Genomic DNA, 24,229 nt, shown 5'->3' with positions numbered 1-24,229 from the left:
CCCCTTCTGAATCTGCTAGGCTGACATGTGTCCTCAGGTTTCCTATGCGGTGCAGAACCAGCGGCCCTTCGTGGTCCGAGGAGGAGGCCACAGCAATGGCTTCTCGACAATCGACAGCCCTGGGATTATCATAGATCTCTCGCGGATGAGAAAGGTCACCGTTGACGTGGAGAGACAGGTTGTTGTTGCACAAGGAGGCGCTACTATGGGCGACGGGGTGAAGGCAGCTAGTTCAGTAGGAATGGCTGTCGCTACCGGAACATGTAACGAAGTGGGTCTTGTAAGGAAAATGACACCTCCCCATTCAGCCAAACCACCTAATAATGAGAACAGATTGGTGCTGCCCTTGGAGGAGGGATAGGGCGCCTTCTTGGGCACGTCGGATACGCCGCAGACACCGTGCTCTCGATGCGGGTCGTTGTGGTGGACCAGAGCGGAGTAGCTCGCGCAGTCGAGGCATCGCCCGAAGTCAACTCCGATCTCTTCTGGGGTCTTCGTGGTAGCGGTCATTTGTTCGGAGTGGTGGTTGAGGCTACATTCCGAGCCTACCCGTGGACCCATGACACATGGCACAGCTGTCTGGTCTTTGCGCCTAATGATGCAGGATTGGTTGCAGAGGCAGTGAACAAGGTCCATTATCAGGGAGGTATGCAGGGGCGGCTGGTATTCTGCGCCCCAAACAAGCAGGTAAGTCTGTCAAGAAAACTTTACTAGAATCCACTGGCTGACTTTGAGAATGAGCCTATTGTTCTTCTCCAAATGTGGTATATGGGATCGCACGAAGAGGCTGCCAGCGAATTCCAGCCTCTACTGGATCTCCCCTCTATGACAGATCATCCTTTGAACTTTGTTGGCCGCCGTATTCCGTACCCTAACCTCAATGACTCCAGCGACCGTATATGCGGCTATGGCGGGAGAAAGAACCTGGCAGCGTTTGGCTTGAAAAACTTGTCAGCGGGATCCTGCATGGCCGCCCTCAACGTCTACATGGACTTCATTACTCAACACCCCGAGGCTGCCCAGACTCACATCTTGACTGAATTTTACAGCATGGACATTGCGCGGGAGCTAGACCAGGATGGACAAGAGACGTCTATCCCTGGTGAGTTCCGGCGAGAAGTGAAGTATTGGGTCATGCCTCTGGCTTGGTACGACGACCCTGCACTGGACAATGCATGTGTTGGGCTCAACAAGGCCATTCGAGAGGCATTCTTAACACAGCCAGACGGAACACGCGCAACGGGAGTGGGCTATGTCAACATGCCCTTTGAAGACGATACCGCCATTAGCGTTTTTGGCGAGGGTGAGCGGCTGGAGAGGCTCCGGAAACTCAAGCTAAAATGGGATCCGCTTGGTGTGGTGCAAGGAATTGTAAAACTTTGAGGATCTATCTGACTTGGCTGGGAGTTGATATGTAGGTTACTAGGTAGTACTTAGTAGGGATAGTGCCATAGTGGCATGACGCTGGTGCCTCAGGCTAAAATTATTATTGCCTGCCTAAGGCATAAACCGATAATGGGTCACAAAAGCATATCAAGTGGGTCACCCCGCTACGACCATGAAATCAAAGTAAAACATCATCATTCATTTCGCAAAGTACTTCGCATACTTCACAATTATCTTCGAACATTTTAGTCTATAATATTTTAGATACACCTGTGAATGGCGTCCTGCAGAGGCAGCCGTCATTAGTAAGCGCAGGGACATACTAGCCCCAAGCGGTTAGACTTTCTGCCTCCAACCGTATTGCTTCGGTATAGTTTACCTCGTCACCTTCCTTGTCACCTTCCTGGAACACATCCATCATTCCAAGGCTTGTCACCCCATCTGGTAGTTGACTGATGGACTCGACAACTTCAACCTCACGGCTCTCGGTTAGCAGTCCTCAGTCGGGCCCTTCTGGCGGTATACAGAAGGGCCGGCAGCGCACCATCACCGCGTGCCTGACATGCCGCCGTCGGAAGGTCAAGTGCGATCATACACAACCCGTCTGTACTCCATGCCAGAGAGGCAATCGTGTTTGTACGTATGTTAGTCCACAGCCAGTCTCGCAGGCAACCCCCCGTGTGGCGACTGGCAATCGAGTGTCACGGACCAACCTCCGGTCTGGCCAAGAGGAAATCCGTAGTCGCCTCGAACGGCTGGAACAACTACTGGAGCGAGCAATTTCTGGCGGGGTAACATCTCGAAATCGCCTGATGCGAAAGTAACTAGCACGGGAAGCCCCTCTGACGTTGACCAGGGAGGAAGTGCATTGCCAAACCCGAGATGCGAAACTTTGTCAGCTGATGGTTATGATGGTGCCTTACTCCTGGAGGCCGAAGGAGGCCAATCTCGCTGGGTTTCGTCTCTGCACTATGCTCTCTTAGCTGATGAGGTGCAATCTTTCTGCCAACGTGATTTCATGTATCCAGCGCTAATAATACTAGATTCACGATGTCAAAATGCTGCTGGGAGATCAATCTAGTGGTGCGCCGGCAGATAGTCCACCGTCAGACCAGCCAACCCCTCCATTCCCGTTCTCTGGCTCGACCGTGGATAGCCTTGCGCCTTGGTCTCCCAAGTCGGCAGAGGATTGCTTGGCGCTGCTTGAAATATTCTATTCCAATGTTGATCCGATGACGAGACTAGTCCACAAACCTACGCTGCAACGACGATTCACCCAATATATTAACCATACATACGGCACGAGGACTCAAAGTCCGTGTGTAGAAGAGGCCGACGCGCCCAGACCTGACCACACCATCCATACCTTTGAGCCTTTGGCGCTGGCTATATTCTACTCAGCTATCAACAGTTTGTCGGCGGAGAATGTTATGATGCGATTTGCTGCAGAGAAAGAGGCCCTCCTGGCTCAGTTCCAAAGAGGGGTGGAACTTGGGTTAGGGCGAGAAGATTTCCTAACGACCCCAAGTATTGAGGTTCTACAGGCATTTGTACTACTTCTGGTAAGGAGTCCCTGTTCCCACTGTTTCATGTTTAATGTACTGACCCAACCCCTAGACTTGCCAATCCCGGGAAGATGACATGTCAAGGACGTGGACTCTTCTTGGCCTTGTTGTCAGAATGGCTCTCTCGCAAGGTCTTCATAGAGAACCCTCCTTATTCCCGTCAAGTAATATGGATGTTGTCCAGGTGGAGACTCGCCGCAGGCTGTGGCATCAGATATGTCATCTCGACTTCCGTTCCGCAGAGGGTAGGGGTCAGGAGCCTACAATAGCAGACGAGGATTACACTACGCTGCTACCACGGAACATCAACGATGAAGACCTTGTTGAAGGAGCGCATCCGACTGCGGAAACATACTCACCTCCTGGGTTTACCGACATGACAGGCCATTTGATTCGCCTGAATGGCATTCATTGCTTCAGAAGAATTGTTCGGAGCACCTATAGGCTGGAGCGGAGAATCAAGTCTTCGGTCGTCAACGGAAATGGTAATCTCTATCCAATCGCAGAACTTCAGTCTTTGTTTATGGAGGTTCGAACCATGGTAGATGAAATGGTCAATCATCTTCAAACTCAATACCTGCAATACTGCGACCCCCAGATTCCGCACCAGCGCATGGCCCTCGGTCTCGCCGCGGTAATTGAATGGCGATGCTGGTCTATTTTCTGGCTGCGGACCCCAAAACAATACCGGGAGGCCGTAGTGTCCCCTGAAATCCGACAAACGTACGTTTGGTGCCATCATTGGAGCAGAGAAACGTCTTTTTTCGTGTCTGGAGCCAAAGCTAATGAATGTGTTTAGAGTATTGGCAAAGTCAATCAGCCTCGTAGAGAGCCTGAACATGATGTCGGATGACAAAGATGCCCAGAAGTTCCAGTGGCATATAGGTGGTCACGCCTGTTTCCAATCCATTATGCACATCGTATCGGAGCTTGAGACACCGGAATTCCAAGCGCCAAACCACCGTTCGCTCCAATCTCGCGCATTGGGCGTCTTGAAAAGGACGATGGACACAAGAGGGCGTGAAGTCACGCCAATGTGGAATGTGATCAACCGTATCATCTCGAACTGTCTGGCCAAAAATGCGCCGTCTACCTTTCCTTTGTCACCATTCCAGGCTATATTTCCTCCGAATGCACCGATCCCCGGGATAGGCTCCTCAACTACTGTCCCGCCTCAAACAATTGCACAACGTTCATCGGTATCGAGAGAATCTGCAATGGCAACTCCGTTGCCTGATCTGTCGGAGGTAGGAAGTCTGGACATGCAGGATCCCACCTTGGCGTTTGACTGGGTAAGTGAATCCAATGCCTTGATGAGACGCCTCTCCGCTGATGTTTGGGTTAGGGATTTTGGAATTTTGACCCCACGGATCCTGGCTCCTATTGAGAATTACAATTTTCGTGAGCTACACACGTTTTCTACACGTCTACCTCATGCTCTGTGGAAGGTTGGCACTTGTCATAAAGGCTTATGCTCTGGCTTCTAGTATCTCATATCTAGTATGTGAAAGAAAAAAGGAAAAAAAAAAAGAAAACGACTCGTAAGACGACATGATACCACTTGATAACAAATTGAAAAAACCGTCATAACTTTCTCGAATGAACTCGATCAGTGCTTAGGTGCTGTATACCCGGAGGCTATAATACATGGTCATATAGACCCCTTTCTGCTTTTTATACGAAAATGAGAGATAGGTATGTGTGCCCGTTGACGAGGATAGTGGATGATGGGGACTATAAAGGTCAGCGCTGACACAGATCCAGGTCGAAAACAAGAAACTGGACGACTTACAACAGATCTTCTAGATGCTTGCAATAATCCCTCTCCATGTTGTGCCATCCGAGCTTTCCAAAGAATGTTTGTAGACGACTAGCAATCTGCACATCACTGTCGCAGTAGTGTCGGACGGGCAGGTACACCTTGGGCTCGGGGAACCATTTGCCTGGCCGCAGCTCGAAATTGAATATTGTGCCTGCCGTGCGATGACTATTCTGTGGCAGCTCCGCGTCCTCGTCGTCGATCCCGAAGACCGTCCTCCACAGCTCGTCCAGCAGCTTCAGGCCCTCCTTTGTGTTCTCGTCTGTCAACCGCCCACCCAGACAGTATGCCTCCTTTACCTTCCGCAAGGACGTATGTGGCATCCGCACGTATACCTTGATTCGGGAGTCTGCCTCGTTCACGCAATCGACGCTGATCATCTCCGCCTTTGCCGCACCACCGTAGCTACCCATCCACGCCTCCATGATCGACATCGCGGCAATGGTCTGCACACCCCACACCTCACTCTTCAGCGCTAGACGCAGAATGGAGTCCGAGACCACCTTTGTTGTGGTCTGTCCGGTTTTCAGCGACATGAGAATCGGGAAAAAGTACGCCTTTGTGGTGACACGGCCCGCGTCGAGATCGAACGCCATGAAGCTCTGCGTGGTGTGCTCGCCTTCTGGTATCTTCGCTCTTAACGCGGCGTAAGACTCCGGGCCAACGAACATGTCGTTGCGGAAGTGCTCGAACAGCGTCAGCGTGGCGCCGACTTCGGTCGCATCGTATGAGTGCATGAACTGCGTCACGGCAGCTTGGTTGAACGGGTCCGCCGCGGTCCCGGCTTCAAAGCCTACAGGCTCAATCCCGAGACGGATGGTGCTATGCGCTTCCGAGTTCCCATTCACGTTCCAGCTCGGCTCGAGCGGAGTAAAGTCGTCTGTCAGGAAGGACCTCCACGGCGCGTTACTCGGCGACGCGTGCGTCGAGTTCTCGAGCGGCGGTCGAGGTCCCAGCAATGGGAGAATATGGGTATGGTATAACATAAGGTACTTGTAATGAGTGTAAAGAGGGTAATTTGCCTTGGCCAGAAGCTTGCTCATAACAGGGCCCGTCTCCCGCCACCAGAACCCCGTGCTCGAAGCCGGAGCCGGCAGCGGAAGCGCAGCCGTCAAGACATCGTACGGTGTGAGTCGCGCAAGAGAAAGACTATCCTGCGCATCAAAGTCCCCGTTGGTTAACTCCTTCTGCGTCTTGCCTGGATAGCCCGCAGCGATGCCGTTGAGGCCCGCCGGAGCAGGAACCAGCGATTCAATTTCGGCTCCGATCGACATGTTGAATGATGTGTAACGAAGACTAGACTAGATTCTTTTGCAGTATGTTGTTCACTGCTGCCTTGAGTCGATCTCTCGGTCTTTCTCCTTCATTCTCGTGCGAGGCCTATCTATATACGGTCCGAGAACGTGGTGATCCCTCGTCAGAGCCACGTGTTCTGCGCCTTTCGCCAACTGTTCGAGACTCGACTCGTTCAGCCGCCTGAGCCTTGCATGGCCCCTCGGCCACGGGCCCGTAATACGGCGTACGGACCCTCCGCTGCAACGGTACTCGGTACTCGGTACTCCCATTGTTTCGGGGGTCTACTTTGCCGGCGTCCGATTTGCCCTATACTTCCTCCGGGGCTTGACTCAGCCGCACAGCTAAACTGGGTATCCTTACGTTATGCTTTTGCGGCGTCCGATTTGTGGTATACTTCCTCCGGGGAGTGGCTCAGCTCTGACTTGGCATTTTCTGGTCTATTGGGGGCCACAAGGTAAGAGGAATGGGGCTTTACGTCGAGTAAACCGAGCGTTGGGACCTTGGAACCTGCTTAGTTCATACGTGCTTAGAGCTTAGTATGACGCTGGACTATGCTACTATGGTGTTGGTGTGCCTCGCTGTCAACATACCATGACGGTGCTACGATATGAAGCAAGAAAATCACCAGTGACATAAACAATGTATTCGAATCGTTTCTAACAATCTACCTATCCATCAAATCATCACAGCGCAAGCTGCCAGCGCCGAAATACTCCTAGAAACAAAGATATCCCGCAATCTGAGCCTAACCCCCGCTTCTCGCATAGATGTTGTAGTCTCAAGGCATCCATACTCTGCCCCCAAGGTCCCAGAATGACTTGTCCGTGTCCACGGCCTGAGCCTCAAGTCTAAGACATTCACACACTGCATCCGCAAGGATATCCTCGAGCTCTTGTTGCCCTGTAGTACTATCCGTCTTGTTGGTTCCATTGGTCAACCCGGCCAAACCCTCGTGTGTAGGTGATAGCCCTACGGGACTGTCCTCACCAGGGCGAAACGACATCTGAACAAGCTGGATGATATCCGCAGTCTCCCTCTCGAGAACCATAAGCTGTAGTGCAAATGAAAGCGCGAATTCCAGCCTCAGTGCGATGCCTTCCCTTATACACCCCAGATCGTACTCCATGTCTACCTGGAGGTCCTGGGCTGCTGTTTCCGTAAACTCAACTGTTAGGGGAAATTTGGATCCTCCTGTATGGCGCCACGGGATGGGCTGGACTTCGGCGCCGGGGAGGTCTAGAAGGGGCCGCTGGTCAGCGGCTGTGTGGTAGGTGACCATGACTTTGAAGAGGGGGTCGATGAGGCTTGGTTTGTGGGCGAGGGAGGAGCGGAGGGCGTGGAAGGGGATGATGTGTGCGAGGGCTTGTTGGCTGGTTTCGCGGACGGAGGAGAGGAAGTCGAAGAGGGAGGATTGGTGCGGGGAGCGCTGGATGCGGAGGAGGAGGCGGTCGAGGAAGAGGCCTGGGAGGGAGTCGGTGCCGGGCTCGGTGCGGTGCGTGAAGGGGCGGCGAGGAAGATGTCGTCGCGGCGGTCGACGCACTGGAGGGTAAAGAAGACGGCGGAGAGGATGAGCTGGTGCATGGTGACGGAAGCTTTGGCGGCGAGGTTGGACAGGTTGCGGTGCATTGAGGAGGGGAGGGTCCAGGAGCGGGTGAGCCCGATGTATGTTGCTGGTGCTGGGGAAGGGTTGGCGAAGGTAAGTGGCGCGGGAGGGTTGGAGAGATACGAGGACCAGAAGGTGAGGGCTCGGGGGTTGGGTTGAAGCGTTGAAGCCCAGTGTGCCCAGTCGATGTAGGTTAGATTATCTGATACGGTGATGGAATTGGTTGGTTGCGCGTTTGAGCGCAGGAGCTCGTATGTCTTGGAGACCCGGTTGAGATAAGTTGCCATTGTGGCTGCGTCGCCGACAACGTGAGACATGACGACTACCAGCATGGCTTGCATGGGGGTCCCTATAATTATGGAGACATCTACTGGTGGTTCTGTGCTCAGATCAAAGGATTTGGTGATTCTGCCGTGGACAAATGAGCTGAGGTTGCCGGTTTGGACCACGCGAGGAACCTTGACAGATCCTGGAGCCTGTTGCCGGAAGAGCATGCCGTCAATAACGGAGTATCTGGTGCGAAACACTTCAATATCCGCGGTAACCCTCTGGAACGCGTCTGCCAGGGTTTCGGCGTTGATGTCACCCCGAATCTTGCAAACGAAGTTCATGTTTCCGGCCGGCGAGCCGCCAGATATGAGGTGGTTGAGCAGCATTTCTTTCTCGAGGTACGAGAGTGGAAGCTGGTCGTTCCGTGCCACCGGGGACATGTCGAGGAAGGGCATTGTTGTTGAAACTGTACTTGTCGGGTCACTTACAAGCTCGTCGATGGCAAGAGACAAATCTTGAAGGCTATGATGGCGAATTACTTGTTTGAGTGGCAATGGCCGGATATCCCAGCGTTTGGAAATGGCTTGAGCGACTTTGATCTGCAGTAAAGAGTGTCCTCCAAGCTCAAAGAAACGATCACTGGGACTGATGGGCATCTGGTTCAGATCACGCCCAAGCACGTCAGCCCATATGGCCGCAAGAGCTCGTTGCGTATCGGTCTCAAGGTCTTCAACGACAGCACCATCCTTTCCTTGATCTCTCAGATACCTCTGCAATGCAGACGAGTCGACCTTATTATTCGCCGAGGTAGGAAGTGTCGCAAGCGCGATGATTCGATTGGGGACAGCGTACTGTGGGAGCTGCGTCTCGAGGCTTTTGGCTAAGCTCTTGACGTCAATGGTCTCAGGCGTCATAAAGGCAATCAGGTTTCCATTAGACACAATGAGGGCAACGTTTCTAGCCTCTGAGGCTAGTTTGGAGATGGTGCTTTGGACCTCCCCAAGGTCAATGCGGAACCCGCGGAGTTTGATTTGATTGTCTTCTCGTCCGATATACTCGATATTTCCATTCTCCAGCATCCTTCCGATGTCGCCTGTCCGATACATTACTTGGCCAGGGTTAAACAGGTCGCCAAGGAAGCGTTTGGCTGTTTCTTGCTCGTTGTGAAGATAACCCGGGGTGACCTGAACTCCAGAGATATAGATCTCCCCGCTAACTCCCACTGGTACGGGATGTTTGTTGGAATCCAGAAGATAGCATGCCAGACCCGGAAGTGGTTTGCCAATTGATACCTTGTTCCCTGGGTGCAGAATGGCTGTTGTAGATATCAAAGTGCACTCGGCAGGACCATACCCGTTGATCAGAATTCTTCCGGTCGCCCATTTGTCGTTGAGGACCTGGGACACAGCTTCCCCAGCAACAGTGATTACCTTCAGGTTGGGATAGTTGGCGGGTTCCAAGGTTGCAAGTAGGGACGGAGTTGCCATCGTAGCATCGACTCTCGCTAGATGGGCAATAGGATTCTCGGGGTCTTTCAGAACCAGAGTTGCACCAAAGCAGATGGTGGAGAAGACTTCCTTGATGCAGCAATCAAACCCAAGGGACAGCATCTGCGCATTGCGCTGGCCCGGACGGGAGTACAGTCGTCCTTCTGGCTGGGAAATCACGTTTAGGATACCTTTGTGCTGCAGCTGGACCGCTGTAATTTATCATTAACGAGTGCACAAATAATATATAGCTTATTTGATATGAATCTTACCTTTAGGCAAACCCGTACTCCCTGATGTATAGACCAAGCATGTGACATCATCACCACTGGGACGGTTGCGACTGGTTGCAATGGGCGAGCCGGAAGATGAAGATATTTCTTGCATGATCGACTCCATGCTCAGGGACGGGACCCCGTTGCAAAATGGATCCTGGCTGGAATTTGCGTAGAGAATCAATGCTGCTCTGCTGTTTCGAACCATGTAGTCCTTCCTATCGCGAGGCAGTTTTTGGTCAACTGGACAGTAGATAGCACCAGCTCTGACTATTGCAATCATGGCAAGAAGCCAAAGAAGAGAGCCGTCGCTGATCATGCAGACCACGCTCCCGGGCTGGATGTGCTGCGAAAGACGCCAGGAAATATGCTCAGTCATCTTTCCAAACTCCCTATATGTGAGATGCCCTGTCAACCCTTCGACAGCACAGATGTCAGGGTGCGCTTGGATGGAGTTTTCGATAGCCTTCACTAGGCTTTCTGGCACTTCACGGGCGCTGGCCGGCTGCTCTGGCTTTGCAATCGACGTCTCATACTCTCGGTCGTTGAACATTTGTCCAGCGACATTGCTCAAGTTCGTGTCTGGTTGCGCAGTAACTAGGGCTGCAAGGAGATTATCAAACTGGCAAATCATTCTCTGGACAATTGCATCACCAAAGTGTGACCGGCGATAGATAAATCGAACATCGAATTGGCCATCGGCACTATCCAACAGAACGGTGAGAGGGACCTGGGTGGCTTCCTCGTAGCGTATATCCCTAGGCTCAGGGACCTTGCTTGACTCCCAGGGGGACTGTGGAAAGTCATACTGCAAGGCGAAAAGCGTCTCGAAGAGCTCTGCCGGATTGCACCCACAGCCTTCTTGAATCAATGCAACAGGAGACCACTGGAACTCCGAGATATCACACAGCCGTCTGAACACAGATTGTACAAAAGTATATGTGGACAGGGCCTCCTGGGTGTCTATTGCCAGTGGCAAAGTATTGATCAGCGGGCCAACGATGTTCTCTACACCAGGTATTGGCAAGCTTCTTCCAGATAGAACAGCTCCGAGCACTGCGCGGTCTGTGCCGGAGTACCTGGAAATGAGAAGTCCCCAAGCAGCGTAAAGGAGTGTGGCCGGTGTAACTGCAAATCGGTTCTTGGCGGCAGCCTCCAGTGCAGATACGCTAACAGTGAGTCTCTGAGATAAAGCTGCTTGCGTATAGTCGCTGACATCGGAGGGCGGTGATACCCGAAACCTCTGAGCAGGAGTATATCCGCCTAAGTATTCTCTCCAGAACGAAACGGCCCTCTCCGAGGACTCAGCCTTGAGCTGACCTATTGCTTGCGCTACTTGAGCAAATTGTGGTGCTGCCGGCATGGGTTTATCATCGAGACAAGAGGCGAAATCTCGCATCAAAGTTGCCATCGACCATCCGTCAACCAAGCTGTGATGGACCGTCCAGACAAACCGGGTTCGCTTCCTGGGAGCGATAATCAGAACAACTCTTGACAATGAAGCTCGGCTCTCTGCGTCAAAGTTTGCGAACTCGGCCACATCCAGATGCTCTTCGCTTCGACAAACTACTTCCCACTCAGATTCTGTCACGAATTTCTGCTCCCACGAAAAGCCAGGGTCCTGGGATATGACCTGGGCTCCACTTGATGCGGTCAAGACAAATGCAGTCCTCAGGATCTCGTGGCGCCGATGAAGACGAACCCAAGCAGCATGGAGAGTGGATGTAAGGTCCTGTTTCTCTGGATGATCAAAGGTAAATGATGTTTTGATAAATGAAAGACCTGGAGTGGCAACACTAGCACCGAGCATCCTGGTTTGCATGTCGGTCATAGGTGCAATCGTCGCACCTTCATCAAGTGGCCGGGTCGTCGATATATCATGCCTTAGTCGTTCTATCAAATCTTCTTGGGTAGCAAATGCAGGTGGGATATCGTTCAACTCCGTGGCAGCGGCAGCTATTTCTTGCACTGCATCCAGCAAAAGCACTTCGGCGACACTGATACCAAACCCCATTCTCCTCAGAACCGAAACTAACATGACTGCTGCTAGTGAATGGCCCCGAGATGACGGAAAGACGAAACCTGAAGAATTTGCGATTCTGGTAGCCGGAGGACATGAGATAATCCTCTACGGACGGCTTCCACTGCACTAAGGCCTCTCTCAAGTCTGGCGGTATCTGATCCTTGCTCCAGCTGATGCATGCGCATTAGGCTCTGTCGGTCGACTTTCCCGTTGCCTGTTGTGGGAAACTCGTCCAGGGAATATATCGTGTCAGGGACAAGGAACGAGGATACTGTGTTCGCAAGATATTCGCGAAGTCCCTCTTTGGCAGATATAGGTGTGACAAAAGCAATGAGCTGACCCTGGAACATGAAGGCCGATGCGCTGTCGACTTTGTCGTATGACTGTAGAGCAGGCTCGACATCGGCTTCGAGGTTGATCAAAAAACCCCTGTTCTTGACCACACTGTCCCTGCGACCGCAAAACTGTAGTCCATGCTTGGTCCGCTTGCCATAGTCGCCGGTTTTGTAAATTTTGACCCCGTTCCATTCGACAAACGCGCTGCTTGTGCGATCTGGATCATGGAAATATCCCAATGCGAGGCCTAGGCCAGAGATGCAGATTTCCCTTCGACGGACTCCAAACCATCCTCATCAAGTAATATAACAGTACTATATGAGATTGGGTAGCCGATAGTAATCGGAGACCCAGGCAGGAGTTCTCCCATAAACGCTGTACATGTCGTCTCGGTAGGCCCGTACGCGTTGTAGAGACGTCGGCGGGGAGAGGACCATGCCTCTATCAAGGATGGGCTTGGGCTTTCACCACCGAGGAAAATCTTTTCCACTGTATCAAAGCCCGCCTTAGGGTCCAGTGTAACCAGGATGCTTGGAGTCAATGGCAAAACATGGCATGTTTTGGCCGCTGCTTCAAAGGTTGACGGGTCGGCCAGAACCAGGGTTCCCCCGTTGCAGAGGGTGTTGAACATGACTCCGGCACAGACTAGATGTCTTGAATCAGTAGGACGCTCACATAACGCGGAATCAAGCAACTAACCATCAAAAGCAATTGAACAGATCAGCAACACCCTTGTGCCATGTTCGGTGTTGAAATTGAACGGCAAATCGCCCCCTTCTTTAACGTAACGAGAAATTGATCTCTGGCCTATCTTCACTCCTTTAGGTTTCCCTGTCGTACCGGATGTGAAGATAATATACGCTAGATCGTCTCCTCTATCGATTGAATCCTCATCTTTTCGTGTACAATGAGTCCCGTTACTGGTTGCAGTCTCATCGAAGTCGTTCCGCTCCAACGCCACAACTGGGTACATGTAGTGATCCTTCGGACATGGCGATGTTGATACGATGATTTGCGGGTTGACAGCCTTCAGAACAGTCTCTATTCGATCCTTTCCCCACGAGTCTATGTCAATGGGCACATATGCGGCTCGGAGTTTCAAGATAGCCAACGTCGCTGCTACCATTGCGATTGATCGCTTCGATAGAAGGGGAACTATACAGCCTGCACCCACGCCAGCCAGGCGAAGGCGCTTGCTCCATATGTCGGACAGAGCATCCAGCTGAGCATATGTGATCCTCTCCCAGGCTCCCTGCTCTGCAGACTGTGTTCCATCTTCAATTGCGACTGATGAAGGGTGCTTTTGCAGTTGAACGTAGAAGTGGTCGAGGAGGGTGGGAGCTCGGCGCGCCATTGTAGAAGGCGGCTGTATGGTGATGTTGGTAGTTGTGATAGTGAGGTTCATTGTAGCGGCCGTCCAAAAAGTATGTTCAGGCCGTACAGCTTCGAAAGAACCATCCTTGGATGAAACCTAATGCCGCTTAATGCTGCCGGCTTCGAGCTGAGTGAGATGGAGCCGGACGCCGCCCCGAACGGCCCCGGGGGCCCGGGGGTATAAATCGGCACGTATGGAATATCCACCGAGCACTGCCAGGCGTAAGCTGACTTTGATAATTAATAGTATCATAAACACTACTTCCTTCGATAGGTTCCTGTCGAGAAAATAAATGCTATCGCTTTACTGACGGATCAAAACTTTCACCGAGAAACGTTGTTACTTGATCAGCAAAGATTCAGAATGGAAAACGAACTTGAGCATTTGAACTGGAACATCAAGCATGCATTGTCGCAGCTTGAAGGCCCTTTGGCGCAGGAGCTCGATTCCTGTCTTGAAGTGTCTCCAGGGTCGCTGAAGTCGTCGAGTTCGGTCTACCAGAAGATCTTAGACACAGTGCAGGCCTTGGACAAGCTTCTCGTCACCCTGACTCCGCCTCATATGACGTTGGTAGATGGGGTTTTTGGTAAGCCTTTACAAATCCACACACTTTGTATACTCGAAAGGAGACTAATTGGAAATCAGCGTTTACGAACAGCAAGGTCCTGCTGTGTGCATCCGAATATGCACTGGCCGATCACGTCCAGAAGCTCCAACCTTGCAGCATTTCGCAGCTAGCCGAAGCCACCGGATTGCACGAACAAGGACTATTCCAGATAGTTCGCTATCTGCGTGAGATGGGTTACTTTTCGCAGGACCCCAAGACTGGCCTGTTGTCCAACAACCGGCTCTCCAACCTCCTCCGCAAAGACCACTGGGCCACCTGGATTAATTGGGTTGACTTTTTCCCCCGCGAGTACTATGACCTCCTCTCGCGTCTCCCAGACCAGTTGAGAAGCGATCAGCCGAAAACTGCCACCGAGCTTTTCTACAACACTGACAAGCCCATCTACCAGTATCTGGCCGAAACGGGCAGAGCTGCTGGCTTCCACAAAGTCACCGGCACGGGTAGCGTCGTCGAGGCCCCTGGGTTGCTTGCCGACTACCCATGGGACGAAGTCAGGTCGGAGACTGTGGTCGACGTCGGGGCCGGAGTAGGAGACTTTATCCGGTCTTACCTGGAGAAGTTCCCCGACGCCACGGCCGCTGCATTCGAGCTGCCTTCGACCGCAGAGATCCTCAAGCAGCGGTTCCCCGCCGAGGACCCTCTGACCAGCAGAATTGTCTCGATCACTGGAGGAGACTTCTTCCAGGACCCGATTCCAGAATCATCTGTCTACCTCCTCCGGTGGATCCTGCATAACTGGGGCGATGAGGATTGTATCAAGCTGCTTCGGCGGATCCGGGAGACCATGGTCATCAAGCCGGGAGTAAGCCGTGTATTGATTGTTGAGTCGGTCCTGTTTGACGGGCGTCTGGGACGCGGGGCCCGGTACGCTGATATCCGGATGCTGGCGCGGTGCAGAAACAAGGAGCGGACGTTGGAGGAGTACCGAAAGCTGGCGGAAGAGGCTGGATGGCGGCTGAACCGGGTGGTCTCCCCTCGTGGATGTCTCACTCAGATCTTGGAGCTGCGCCCAGTGGGTGCTTGCACGGGGTCACCGCGTGCCAATGGCAATGGCAATGGTGTAGGAGGATTGGAATGGGAGTCGGAGTTGATGTAGGGTAGATAACACGGGTCTCTTAGGAATTTGTCATGAATCTTGATCTTGTGAAGATGGGATGTGTAGTTATGCTTTGTCTGTAGACAGCCTGAATACCAAAAGAGAGAGAGCTAAATCCTCGACGTTTATATGTGTTACCTCAGCGTGCTATCTACAGTCACCAATTCTCGTGTAAATTGCGCACCCTAGCCGAGTCGCACAGCATGTATTCCATATAAAATTTGCATTGTCCAAACCTGAATAACTAATAATCCTAATGTCCCAAGCTTGCAAGACAATAGGATCCCACTTGGCTGAGCTACAATAGCAGTGCGGTTTACACTCTCTCATTCTGACAATTGTCTCTATGGCCCCGATTATGGTCCTCCAACTAGTCAACATCCCTGGTAAAGATAGAAAGCTTCAGAGAGTGGTTCATTTCAATTAAGCTATTATCTACTCTAACATTACAAGGAGTAACATTGCGACCCTTTTGATAAATACTAGCCAGGCCCGTCCATCAAACTTTCTTCATGAGTCGCGGTCCGCCCTTGAACACCCGAGCGGTCGCCGTGCATGCTCCCCCGAGAAGCATCGTTGCTCCCGCAAAGCACATCAAACCCGTGAATTTGTTGCCTTCGCGGTCTTTGATTGCCCCTTCGATTGGAAGGCCGGTCAATGCTCCCAGCGCAATGGCCAAGCAGAAGCCGCCGAGCTTCACCCCGATCTCATCCACACGGTCTTCCGCAAGGGAGACGACACAAGGGGCCCAAGGCTGACGAAGCCGCCGCTGACAAAACCGAAGAGCAAGGCAAACACAATAATACCGGCCAGCGACGTATGAAACTCCAGGGGCAGCCAGAAGGCCAACACCAAGACGCCGGATAGACTGGTCACGATGCACATGGTGTTGAACTGTCCGATGATGTCACTTATCCAGCCGGGCACAATCCGGCCAACCAGAGATCCTGCATTGGCAATCGCCAAGGTGTACTGAGCAAAGTCTTGATATCCATGAAGCGCAGCCATCTCTGGGAGGTAATTGAGGGGCGCAAAAAGCCCCCACATGGTGAAGAAACAACCCAAAACGAAGAAACCCCAGGGCAAACTCTTGAATCCGCGAAGACCACTGGTGCGGGGAGGAGCATCTGTAGCATCCTTGTCTGTGGAGGTTCCTTTACTTCCTCTACCAAGAGGCGGGTAAGGAGACGAGCAGAGAAGGTTGGCAATAAACAAAAGGATGCCTTGCATGAGTGCAGTCCAACGAACAGCCGACGCGAAGCCGACCTGTTCAATCAGTCGAGGGAGCATACATGGGTAAATCACCCCACCTGCATCCGTCATTAGCCATCTATGAGTTTGGGTTGCAGAGGTTCGTAGTTATTCTCACCTAGACTGCTACCTGCGGACACAATGCCGACTGCCAACCCTTTCTTAGTCGAGAACCACTGCGTCGCCGTTGCCATGGCGGGAAGAGATAGCCCCGCGGCAGCCAGACCGAAGGCGACTCCCTGTGCCAGCATGACCTGCCAGTACTTGGTGCACAAGCTCAGCATGCACACGGAAAACACAGCCCCGATGCTGAATGGTGGGAGCGTCTTGCGACATCCGTAGACATCAATCAGTTTGCCGACCGCGGGACCGAACATGAAAAGCAGGAAGATCTGTAGGGTGGTGATCCAGGCCAAGGCCGACGAGGTTTGGTCCTTGAACATGGTCTCCTGGTAGTACAATTGGAAGATCCCGCATCTGTTTCTCGCAAGGTCAGTTAGTTGTTCTCAAATGTACGGAGAAACGAGACGAAGAGAGAATAGAAGAGAATAGATACATACGCGTTGACGTAACCGAATGAACAGAACTGAAGCAGAAACGAGCCTGCAACGCAAGCCCATGCCTTGGCACCACCATTGGGCGGCACGCGGTCGAGGGGTTTGGGGGCCAGGCCTTTCTCCTCGTTTTCTATTGGGCTGATCGCCGAGGGAGCTTCGTGCTTAGGCACTTCTTCCGACATCGTGAGGGAGTATTTGGTATTTGCGTTGAGAAGCAATTACCGTAGAGGATCAAAGTGGGAGAAACACGAGAGTAGGTTGGGTTGGCATGGATGATGATGAGGGAGACAGTAGTCCATGGTGTGGAAGTCTTTTTAAGGAGGCTATGGCGGGAATCAGCTCGGTCTCGGGGGAAGGGGAGAATATACAGAGGTTCGGCCTGAAAGCAACGGGGGGCGAAGGATTTCGTGCGGAATAATAAAAAGAATAATAATAATAATAATAATAATATAATGAATAGTGAAGGAAAGGACATACTCCGGAGTAGTAGTGCTATAGTCAGCATTTAGCAGACAAAACAAAGTTAAGGAAGATCCGCATCCGTTAGTTAGTTTAGCTCGGCCGAGCTCAAGCAGTCCGCTAAGCTCGGCCGAGGATCTGCAGCGCCTGAGCTCGGCCGAGGCGTTCCTAGTCTAGGGGCTAGAGCTAGAGCCTACAGAGTAGATACTGGGCTCTAGGCGGCCAAGTAGCCCAAGCCCGTAAGTCCAAGCCTCCCAAGGCTTCCAAACCCGTACAAGCACAAGCACACCACATCTTCAACCCATTGCGATTCCAGGCCTTCTGACGAGGTGAGCTGACCATCGGCTGTTTCCCTTTAGTTACTTCGTCTCTCTTACCCAACATTCCATCTTTGTCAGGAATGGATTCTTCCGGCTCGGCTACTCTCCAGACTGCACGCTTATTTCTCACTAAAATACGAAGCGACCGCGCCATCTTATCCATCTTCTCCATCATACCCTACTATTTACCAGAAGTGGTAAGTCATTCAACCACTCTACTTCGATCAATCAGCGTCTGTAGGTGGGAGCTGACCATAATCCTAGTGTCTGTCATCATGGCCATGCAATTGGAAATTAATAGCCTCCCCTTCCTTCACAGTCATCCCCTGTCATTTTTAGCACTCGCGTACCAGGCTGCCAGCCTGCCAGCCTGCCAGGTTGGTCGTAGCGATTGGACGCCAACGAACTGTCAGCATGATTGTTAGTTCGCTATTGGACTCAGCCGTCTGTCAGCGACTCAGGCAATGGGACGATCGTAAGAGCATCGTGTTTCTGAGTTCTGCAGTGTGGCCTTTTTTTGGCCCCATCGCGTCGCCTCTCCTATTTGAACCCCCTTCCGGTAGCGTTTTCTCGTTTCTTGAAGATGCTAAGCATCTTTGCCGGATAAGAACCGCCTTGGGTTGAGATTTCTTGGCGCCATTATGACCTCTACACTTCCTTACTTGACCAGTCCTACGACCACCCAGCAGAGCAATTCCGATCACAAAAAGCTGCGCTCTGCCTGTGATTCGTGCCATCAGTGCAAGGTCAAGTGCTCCGGGGGGTCTCCATGTTTCCGTTGCACGTCAAAGGGCTTGAATTGTCGCTACGGTTATCAAAACAGGGCAGGAAAGCCCAAAGGGAGCAAAAACCGGAAGACATTAGAGAGGGAGCATCAGCTACGGATGGAATGGCTGACAAGTCAATTGCGGGAAGCCAATGGAGAGCTGGGGAATCTGAACATCGATCTCTCCGATGCGACGACACTACTACCGAGTCCATTTTTCCAGTCAACCCGCTGGAAACAGGTGAGTCGCTGCGTCAACCACTGCGATTATGTACTGTCTCTAATGGCTAGCAGGGCCATATTCCTCTCCAATCTTCTGTCCAGCCGACGCCGGCCAACCAATGCATCAAGTCGACCGAACATGAGAACGAATGCCTTCCAACGCCGCATGAGTTGGACACGTGGACAATGGACCTAGGCCCAATTCTTCAGACTCCCAGGGAAGGCACATCAGAGAGCCTTGAAGCTTTCACGACACCCATCTCGTTCGCAGGCGAGACCTACTTGCGGCAACTCAGCGACCCCACTACACCGATATCCTTTGGGTTCCCATCCCCTCATGCGCGTCTAGATGTGATGGGGGATCCGTGCGCCTGCGTTCAAACACAGGCGGTCAACATATCCACCCTACATCAGCTCACATGTCGTGACAGGTCCGATCGATTCGACTTGGCGATGAAGTCCATCACATCAACTCTCGAGACGTGCGAGAAATTCATCGCCTGTGATGCCTGCGACAAGTCCATTTCATCAATCCTTCTCACGCTTTCCGCGATCGAGCTGATCTTCACATTATTCGAGCAACTGACCATGAACAACCGGCGCCTGTCGCCTCCGGAAGAAGAGCAACGCCTGATCCCCTGCTCTCTAGGGGACTACAAAGTCACCAAGGAAGAGGGCCAGGCTATCCGGAATGTACTTGTCAAGATGACCCTCTCCAAGGGGCGGCAAGCCCTCGACGCATTACAAAACCTTGTGAATGGATCCGTAGACTTTCTGGACGAAAGCGGGCAATGCGAGGCTGCTCTTCCCCGACACGACTCCAGCGCCAACGAGCCAATGCTAAGAGGCTTGTCCGCCACCGATCGAGATTACATGACCCAATGTATCAGCCGCAAAAATGCGGCATTGGAAGTTCTCATGGCTGCGGTTGCCGTCTAGACCAAAAAAACCAATAGAAATAAAACAAATAGAATAAAAAGTGGCATGATCATGGTTACCTCAACTCTCCAAGACACGTTGACAACTTTTGGCCCTGTAAGACTGGGCTGAAGTAAGGTAGTACAATCACCAGTCCAGCCGCATACATAATACAATAGAAAAACCAATCACCATTGTCACAGCTGGCTGAAGATGAAATATTACCTTCGCCAATGGCTGTGCTGGTGCTTGAGGAAATGGAACAGTAGTATCTCTATCTCTATGCAAGGAGGTGAAAAGCCAAAGAATGTATTGTCTCGGAGGGTTGACAGTACCTCAGCTGGCTTGAATCCATGCAGGTCAGGCACTTCCAACTAAGTTAATCTAGAGCAGCAACATTCGCCCCAAACCCCCGCCTCCTCATGATCACATATTCCTTGAAGAAAAAGGCAATCCCGCCACCCCCCGCCCTCCCACGGGAATACCATCCAACAAACACACCTCTCCCAGTGAGCACAGCGAGGTAGTACAACTTTTACTCGCGTACGACGCAGACACTCCCATAAAGACCAATGAGCCTTACTCTTTTACCGACCTGAGATGTAGGCAAAAAAACCCAAGTCAGGCGGGCCAGTGCCAGCCACACTACACGTAGGAAGACCACCTCATTGCTGGCAAGGACTTCCAGACTTTTGAGTGTGTATCAGCCCCTGCAAGCCAGTCTGTCTATTCTTATCCTTGTTCAATCTGATCTCGTCTGTACGGTGCCCCCTTTGTGTTTGGCTTGGGAAGTTTAATCTAGGGTCTGTCACCTGTGGCATAGGATTGGTGGGGGGTAAGGCTCATGAAGAAAGGGATCGCCGACTCGGCCCAAGGTTAGGTAGGCTAGGCCTAGTTACCTTATACTTTTAAGGCTTAGAGTGGTACTAAAGTAAGAGGAAAGCGGCCCGATGAGATGGTATCCAATCATTCCCAATGACATTGAGCAATTCTCGACCTACCAATAGAAGAGGTAGGCGAATGAAATGGATCGACATCAGCTGTATGAGTTCTAAATGTGATTCATTTGGAATGGCAAACTGACCGGCAGAATCCATGTAAGCTAAGCGGGTTCATCGTCCCTGACTGGTGTCAATTTACTGACCCGCATCTGGAGGCATTATTCAGGCAGCCCTACAGACGTACGTTTGGGGATGGAATCGCACATTTTGAGTGTGTTAAAGAGATAAATGGCATTTTTTTTCCCCCGGCCCTAGACTGCGTCGCCATCTGGTGCATGGAAATCAGCCTTCAGGGGGGACGGTTCTATGTACTGAGGTACGATGAGGCGGAAATTTACAAGACGGGTATCAGAAGGCAATAGCTACATAACGGAATTTCATATGTCCCTCGCGCTGTACATGATAAACATTAATAGTGTAGATAAGGAGTCCGATCATAGTCGAGCTCGTGGATCGCTGGGCCGAGATTGGCCTTTTGCAGTCTGTAGACCGGCACCTGTGAAATCATCTAAAGGCATGCTGCCTCATATGACGCCAGGAATCCGCGACTTTGCGTTCAAGCCCAGGAATAGGCGTCCGCGACCTTGTGGTCGGCCACTCGTCCGTGGCAGCCTGGAGCTGACCTTTGCTGATGGCCAGCGAACGCCTCAGTTTCTCCTGTCGGACAGCCGCCCGTCGGGAGGCTCTCAACTCCTCTATGCGACCTTGTCCGACACGGTGTCGTCGTACAAAACAATCCTCCAGCAATGCGTTGGCGTCGAGCAGTTTCTTCGGCACCGTCTGCACGACTTGGAAGACTTCCATGGGATCGGATACGGCAAGAATGTCCTTCTCGCAGGCCTTGAATATGGCGAGGGATACACGAAAAAACGTTTTTGATCCCTCAAAGAAGAACACATCCCAAACACGCAGCGTCGTCTCCAAAGGCAAGCTGCCGATGAACAACGACATCAGCCAGTTGGTCAGTCCCAGCGTGATATCCGGAAGCCGAGAGTCCACCGTCAGGGCCGGAGTCTTCGACCGGCCAGGGTGGCCAGCGATCTTGTTGTAAATATGGGGTAAAGATTCCTTCAGCAAGACCATGAGGATCCAGAGGTCGATGTTGGCACCTTCAAGGCTGATCTCATGGGTGCCCGGCAGATACACAGACGTCACGATATGCAGCATCCAGAACGCTTTTTCTTCCGGAAGAAAAAGCAGGAGCATACCGGTGATAAAATTGAGCGATTGCGTGTAGCCCACCTTGGGATTGTGAAGGGAAAATGCATAGAGAACGCGACGGAGTGACTGGATCATCTGAGTCTCAACAGTGACCGAGCTGTACTTCGGGTTGCTGCTGCCAGCGCTAGTACCCGAGCTCATAGCTTCGTCGACAAATTCGGGTTTGAAGTGAAGGTTATCAGGGAATGTCCGATGCAGATCGCGCTCGATGTGCTCCTTATCGTCGTTGTTGGGAGAATCCATGGCTTCCTTGACGAGTCGGTCATAGTGTCCCGGGTTCCGGTTGAGGAGATCGAACCCCCCTGCATACCAGAACCAGGCCGCCCCACGAAACTCAGATGGAATCCCCTTGCGGACAAACCGCTTCATCTTGGACGATTTGGCAGGAAATACTGTGGGTTCGGACGTTGGCAGCCCGTTCTCCTTGAGCAATTCTGCCCATTTGAGTCTCCGGCTCGCCACAAACTCTGAATATGGTCCATTCCAAGCTTCGTACTGTTCAAGGGTGATATAGTTCGTTTTCTTGCGGAATCCATACCGATCACGATGCTCTGTCCCTGGCAGAAGGGGAGGAGGTACAACGCCTGAAAGTAGGACCTTTGTCTCCGACGGATTGACGGCCGGGGTTTCCTGGGTCTCTTTCTGATTCGATGACTCTGCTGGGCGTTCTTCGTCGTTAGTCTCTTTCAAAAACTGCTCATCTTGTAGTCTTCTATCTACGGAAGTCAACTCGGGAAGCGGTGGGACCGGCGGCAGGTCATTCGAAGGATGGAGGTCAGGAGAGTTCTCTTCAGAGCTACGTCCATCGTCGTACGTGAATTCCGTAGGCGGGCGTGGACTGATAGGTCGCATTTTGCTGTCGTCACCAAAGCCCGGTGAGGCTGGCTCCTCCGTCACATCGCTGAACCCATCCAAGTACATGGAAATCGCGTCTTCAACGCTCATCCCGCCATCCTTTTCGCCCGGGCCATCCGGAGTGTCCGGCGACAGGTCAGTTATGGAGCTGCTCTTCGTCAAGACACTGCTGCGTTCAGTTCCACTGGCTTGCTCAATGCTTGATCGCGATGTCATTGCCGAATTGACGCTGGAACGGAGCGCTTCGTCTGAATAGACGTCGGAAGATCCATTAGGCGTATACCGAGGTAATGCAAGGCCTCGGGACGGAGATTCATTGGGGTAGTGTTCGCGAGACGGCGGTCCCCGCGGGCGCCTGCTATACATCCTCGACGTCGACATCGAGATTCGTAATCCTGGTCGGCCAGGAGGAGGGCCTCTTCGGTAAGACGGACGCTGAAAGTCATCTTCTGGTCGGGCAAAGTTTGGGGAGGGTGAACGAGGGAAGGTCTGAGTGCGGTAGGTTGGTTTTCTCAGCGCGTATTCATCAGTTCCCCCGACTTGAGAAGAGGCGCCGCGGAGAAAAGGGTCATCAGGATGAGGATATGCAGATGCTTTTCGGGGAGGATGCGGCACAGGCGGTAAGAGGGGGACGGAGATCGAGATGCGCCGGCAGTGGAAGGACGAGGATCGGGAGGATGGATTCTTAGAGGATCGAAGCGTAGATGAGGTGGTACTTTGCGACTCCTGGCTGTCTCACGTTCGCCTTGCCGGGAGGACCACTGAAACTCTCCATTTTCTGTGACCATGGCCACGAGATAGAACCCAGTTCCCGCTGGACATTTGTCGATAACGCAATGGATGACGAACGGGGTGCAATACCACGGTCAGACAGTTACACGAATATGAGGGTCGTTGGAGAGGAGGAAAGAGAGTCGTAATAAAGAATAACGAGAGTTTGAAGAGCCAGCGAAAGGATCGCAGATACGTGGTCTGGTATTCCGTTGAGAGGTCGTATAGCCCGAGCTAACGATAACGGCGGAACGGGACAAGCAAATGAGCGTCAAAATATTGGAACAAGAGACGAGAGGATCGAAGAGGCCCCAGCACCCACGCCAGATGATATCAGTCCATTGGACAAGCAAAAGTCTCAGGACCCTACCAGAGGTTCAATTGAAGACTCAATCTCCAGGAGAGGACAGGAAGAAAAAAGATTCCGTATTGTGGATGGAGAATCGGGGGTCGAGAAGAAAGCTGGAAAAGGACGAAAGAAACGAGATCTTGTGCTTTTCTTAGTGACACTTAGTCTAAGGTACGCACTCATAGGCTCATAGCCCATTCGTAAGGTGGGTAGTCGACTAGTATTCCGTAGTGGTGTTTTGATTTATGAATTTCGAGACGATGCGGAAAAGGGGAAAAATGAGGCCAAAACTGCCTCGTTTGGGTCTAGCGCTGTATCAATTCGTTTTCTCTTACTCCACCAGACACTGCAAGTATTTAAGAAAATGTTGGAGAAAGAAA

The 24,229-nt window shown here is 52.1% G+C and overlaps 8 protein-coding genes across 8 annotated transcripts; 4 read left to right on the top strand and 4 right to left on the bottom strand.

Annotated features, from left to right (window-relative positions):
* The first annotated feature begins 180 nt into the window (after positions 1–180).
* hasG (FAD-linked oxidoreductase hasG) lies at positions 181–1,522 on the top strand. Its single transcript, XM_024828570.1, has 3 exons — positions 181–280; positions 334–687; positions 742–1,522. Exons 1-3 carry the CDS (start codon positions 206–208, stop codon positions 1,381–1,383), a joined length of 1,071 nt encoding a protein of 356 aa, XP_024677140.1. The 5' UTR covers positions 181–205; the 3' UTR covers positions 1,384–1,522.
* A 319-nt stretch (positions 1,523–1,841) lies between these two features.
* hasF (Zn(II)2Cys6 domain-containing transcription factor hasF) lies at positions 1,842–4,338 on the top strand (the record flags this gene model as incomplete). Its single annotated transcript, XM_024830492.1, has 6 exons — positions 1,842–2,127; positions 2,160–2,377; positions 2,430–2,948; positions 3,004–3,674; positions 3,751–4,243; positions 4,297–4,338. 6 exons carry the CDS (start codon positions 1,842–1,844, stop codon positions 4,336–4,338), a joined length of 2,229 nt encoding a protein of 742 aa, XP_024677139.1.
* Positions 4,339–4,504: 166 nt separating this feature from the next.
* hasE (7-dimethylallyltryptophan synthase hasE) lies at positions 4,505–6,236 on the bottom strand. The gene is made up of 2 exons (XM_024828569.1): positions 4,744–6,236; positions 4,505–4,685 (listed from the first exon to the last, which is right to left on the bottom strand). The coding sequence occupies exons 1-2, from the start codon at positions 6,042–6,044 to the stop codon at positions 4,568–4,570; spliced, it is 1,419 nt and encodes a 472-aa protein (XP_024677138.1). The 5' UTR covers positions 6,045–6,236; the 3' UTR covers positions 4,505–4,567.
* A 310-nt stretch (positions 6,237–6,546) lies between these two features.
* Positions 6,547–13,550, bottom strand: nrps5 (nonribosomal peptide synthetase hasD). Its single transcript, XM_024828568.1, has 12 exons — positions 12,760–13,550; positions 12,349–12,705; positions 11,771–12,307; positions 9,841–11,747; positions 9,753–9,819; positions 9,699–9,719; positions 9,618–9,638; positions 9,492–9,590; positions 7,603–9,470; positions 6,885–7,549; positions 6,817–6,858; positions 6,547–6,781 (listed from the first exon to the last, which is right to left on the bottom strand). Exons 1-12 carry the CDS (start codon positions 13,463–13,465, stop codon positions 6,742–6,744), a joined length of 6,330 nt encoding a protein of 2,109 aa, XP_024677137.1. The 5' UTR covers positions 13,466–13,550; the 3' UTR covers positions 6,547–6,741.
* Positions 13,551–13,724: 174 nt separating this feature from the next.
* hasC (O-methyltransferase hasC) lies at positions 13,725–15,270 on the top strand. Its single transcript, XM_024831423.1, has 2 exons — positions 13,725–14,021; positions 14,081–15,270. Exons 1-2 carry the CDS (start codon positions 13,799–13,801, stop codon positions 15,157–15,159), a joined length of 1,302 nt encoding a protein of 433 aa, XP_024677136.1. The 5' UTR covers positions 13,725–13,798; the 3' UTR covers positions 15,160–15,270.
* Positions 15,271–15,658: 388 nt separating this feature from the next.
* Positions 15,659–17,149, bottom strand: hasB (MFS-type transporter hasB; the record flags this gene model as incomplete). The annotated part of the gene is made up of 4 exons (XM_024829331.1): positions 15,659–15,865; positions 15,919–16,469; positions 16,529–16,887; positions 16,971–17,149. The coding sequence occupies 4 exons, from the start codon at positions 17,147–17,149 to the stop codon at positions 15,659–15,661; spliced, it is 1,296 nt and encodes a 431-aa protein (XP_024677135.1).
* Positions 17,150–18,387: 1,238 nt separating this feature from the next.
* Positions 18,388–19,673, top strand: hasA (Zn(II)2Cys6 domain-containing transcription factor hasA; the record flags this gene model as incomplete). The annotated part of the gene is made up of 2 exons (XM_024825974.1): positions 18,388–18,753; positions 18,807–19,673. The coding sequence occupies 2 exons, from the start codon at positions 18,388–18,390 to the stop codon at positions 19,671–19,673; spliced, it is 1,233 nt and encodes a 410-aa protein (XP_024677134.1).
* A 1,484-nt stretch (positions 19,674–21,157) lies between these two features.
* Positions 21,158–23,517, bottom strand: P174DRAFT_465053 (putative GTPase activating protein (Gyp3); the record flags this gene model as incomplete). Its single annotated transcript, XM_024830491.1, has 2 exons — positions 21,158–23,322; positions 23,394–23,517. 2 exons carry the CDS (start codon positions 23,515–23,517, stop codon positions 21,158–21,160), a joined length of 2,289 nt encoding a protein of 762 aa, XP_024677133.1.
* Between the last annotated feature and the right edge of the window lie 712 nt (positions 23,518–24,229).

The sequence above is a fragment of the Aspergillus novofumigatus genome (assembly GCF_002847465.1).
Source record: "Aspergillus novofumigatus IBT 16806 chromosome Unknown P174scaffold_13, whole genome shotgun sequence".
Lineage (NCBI taxonomy): Eukaryota > Fungi > Ascomycota > Eurotiomycetes > Eurotiales > Aspergillaceae > Aspergillus > Aspergillus novofumigatus.
The sequence above is the reverse complement of the archived record's forward strand: the minus strand, read 5'-3'. Positions and strand labels throughout refer to the sequence as shown.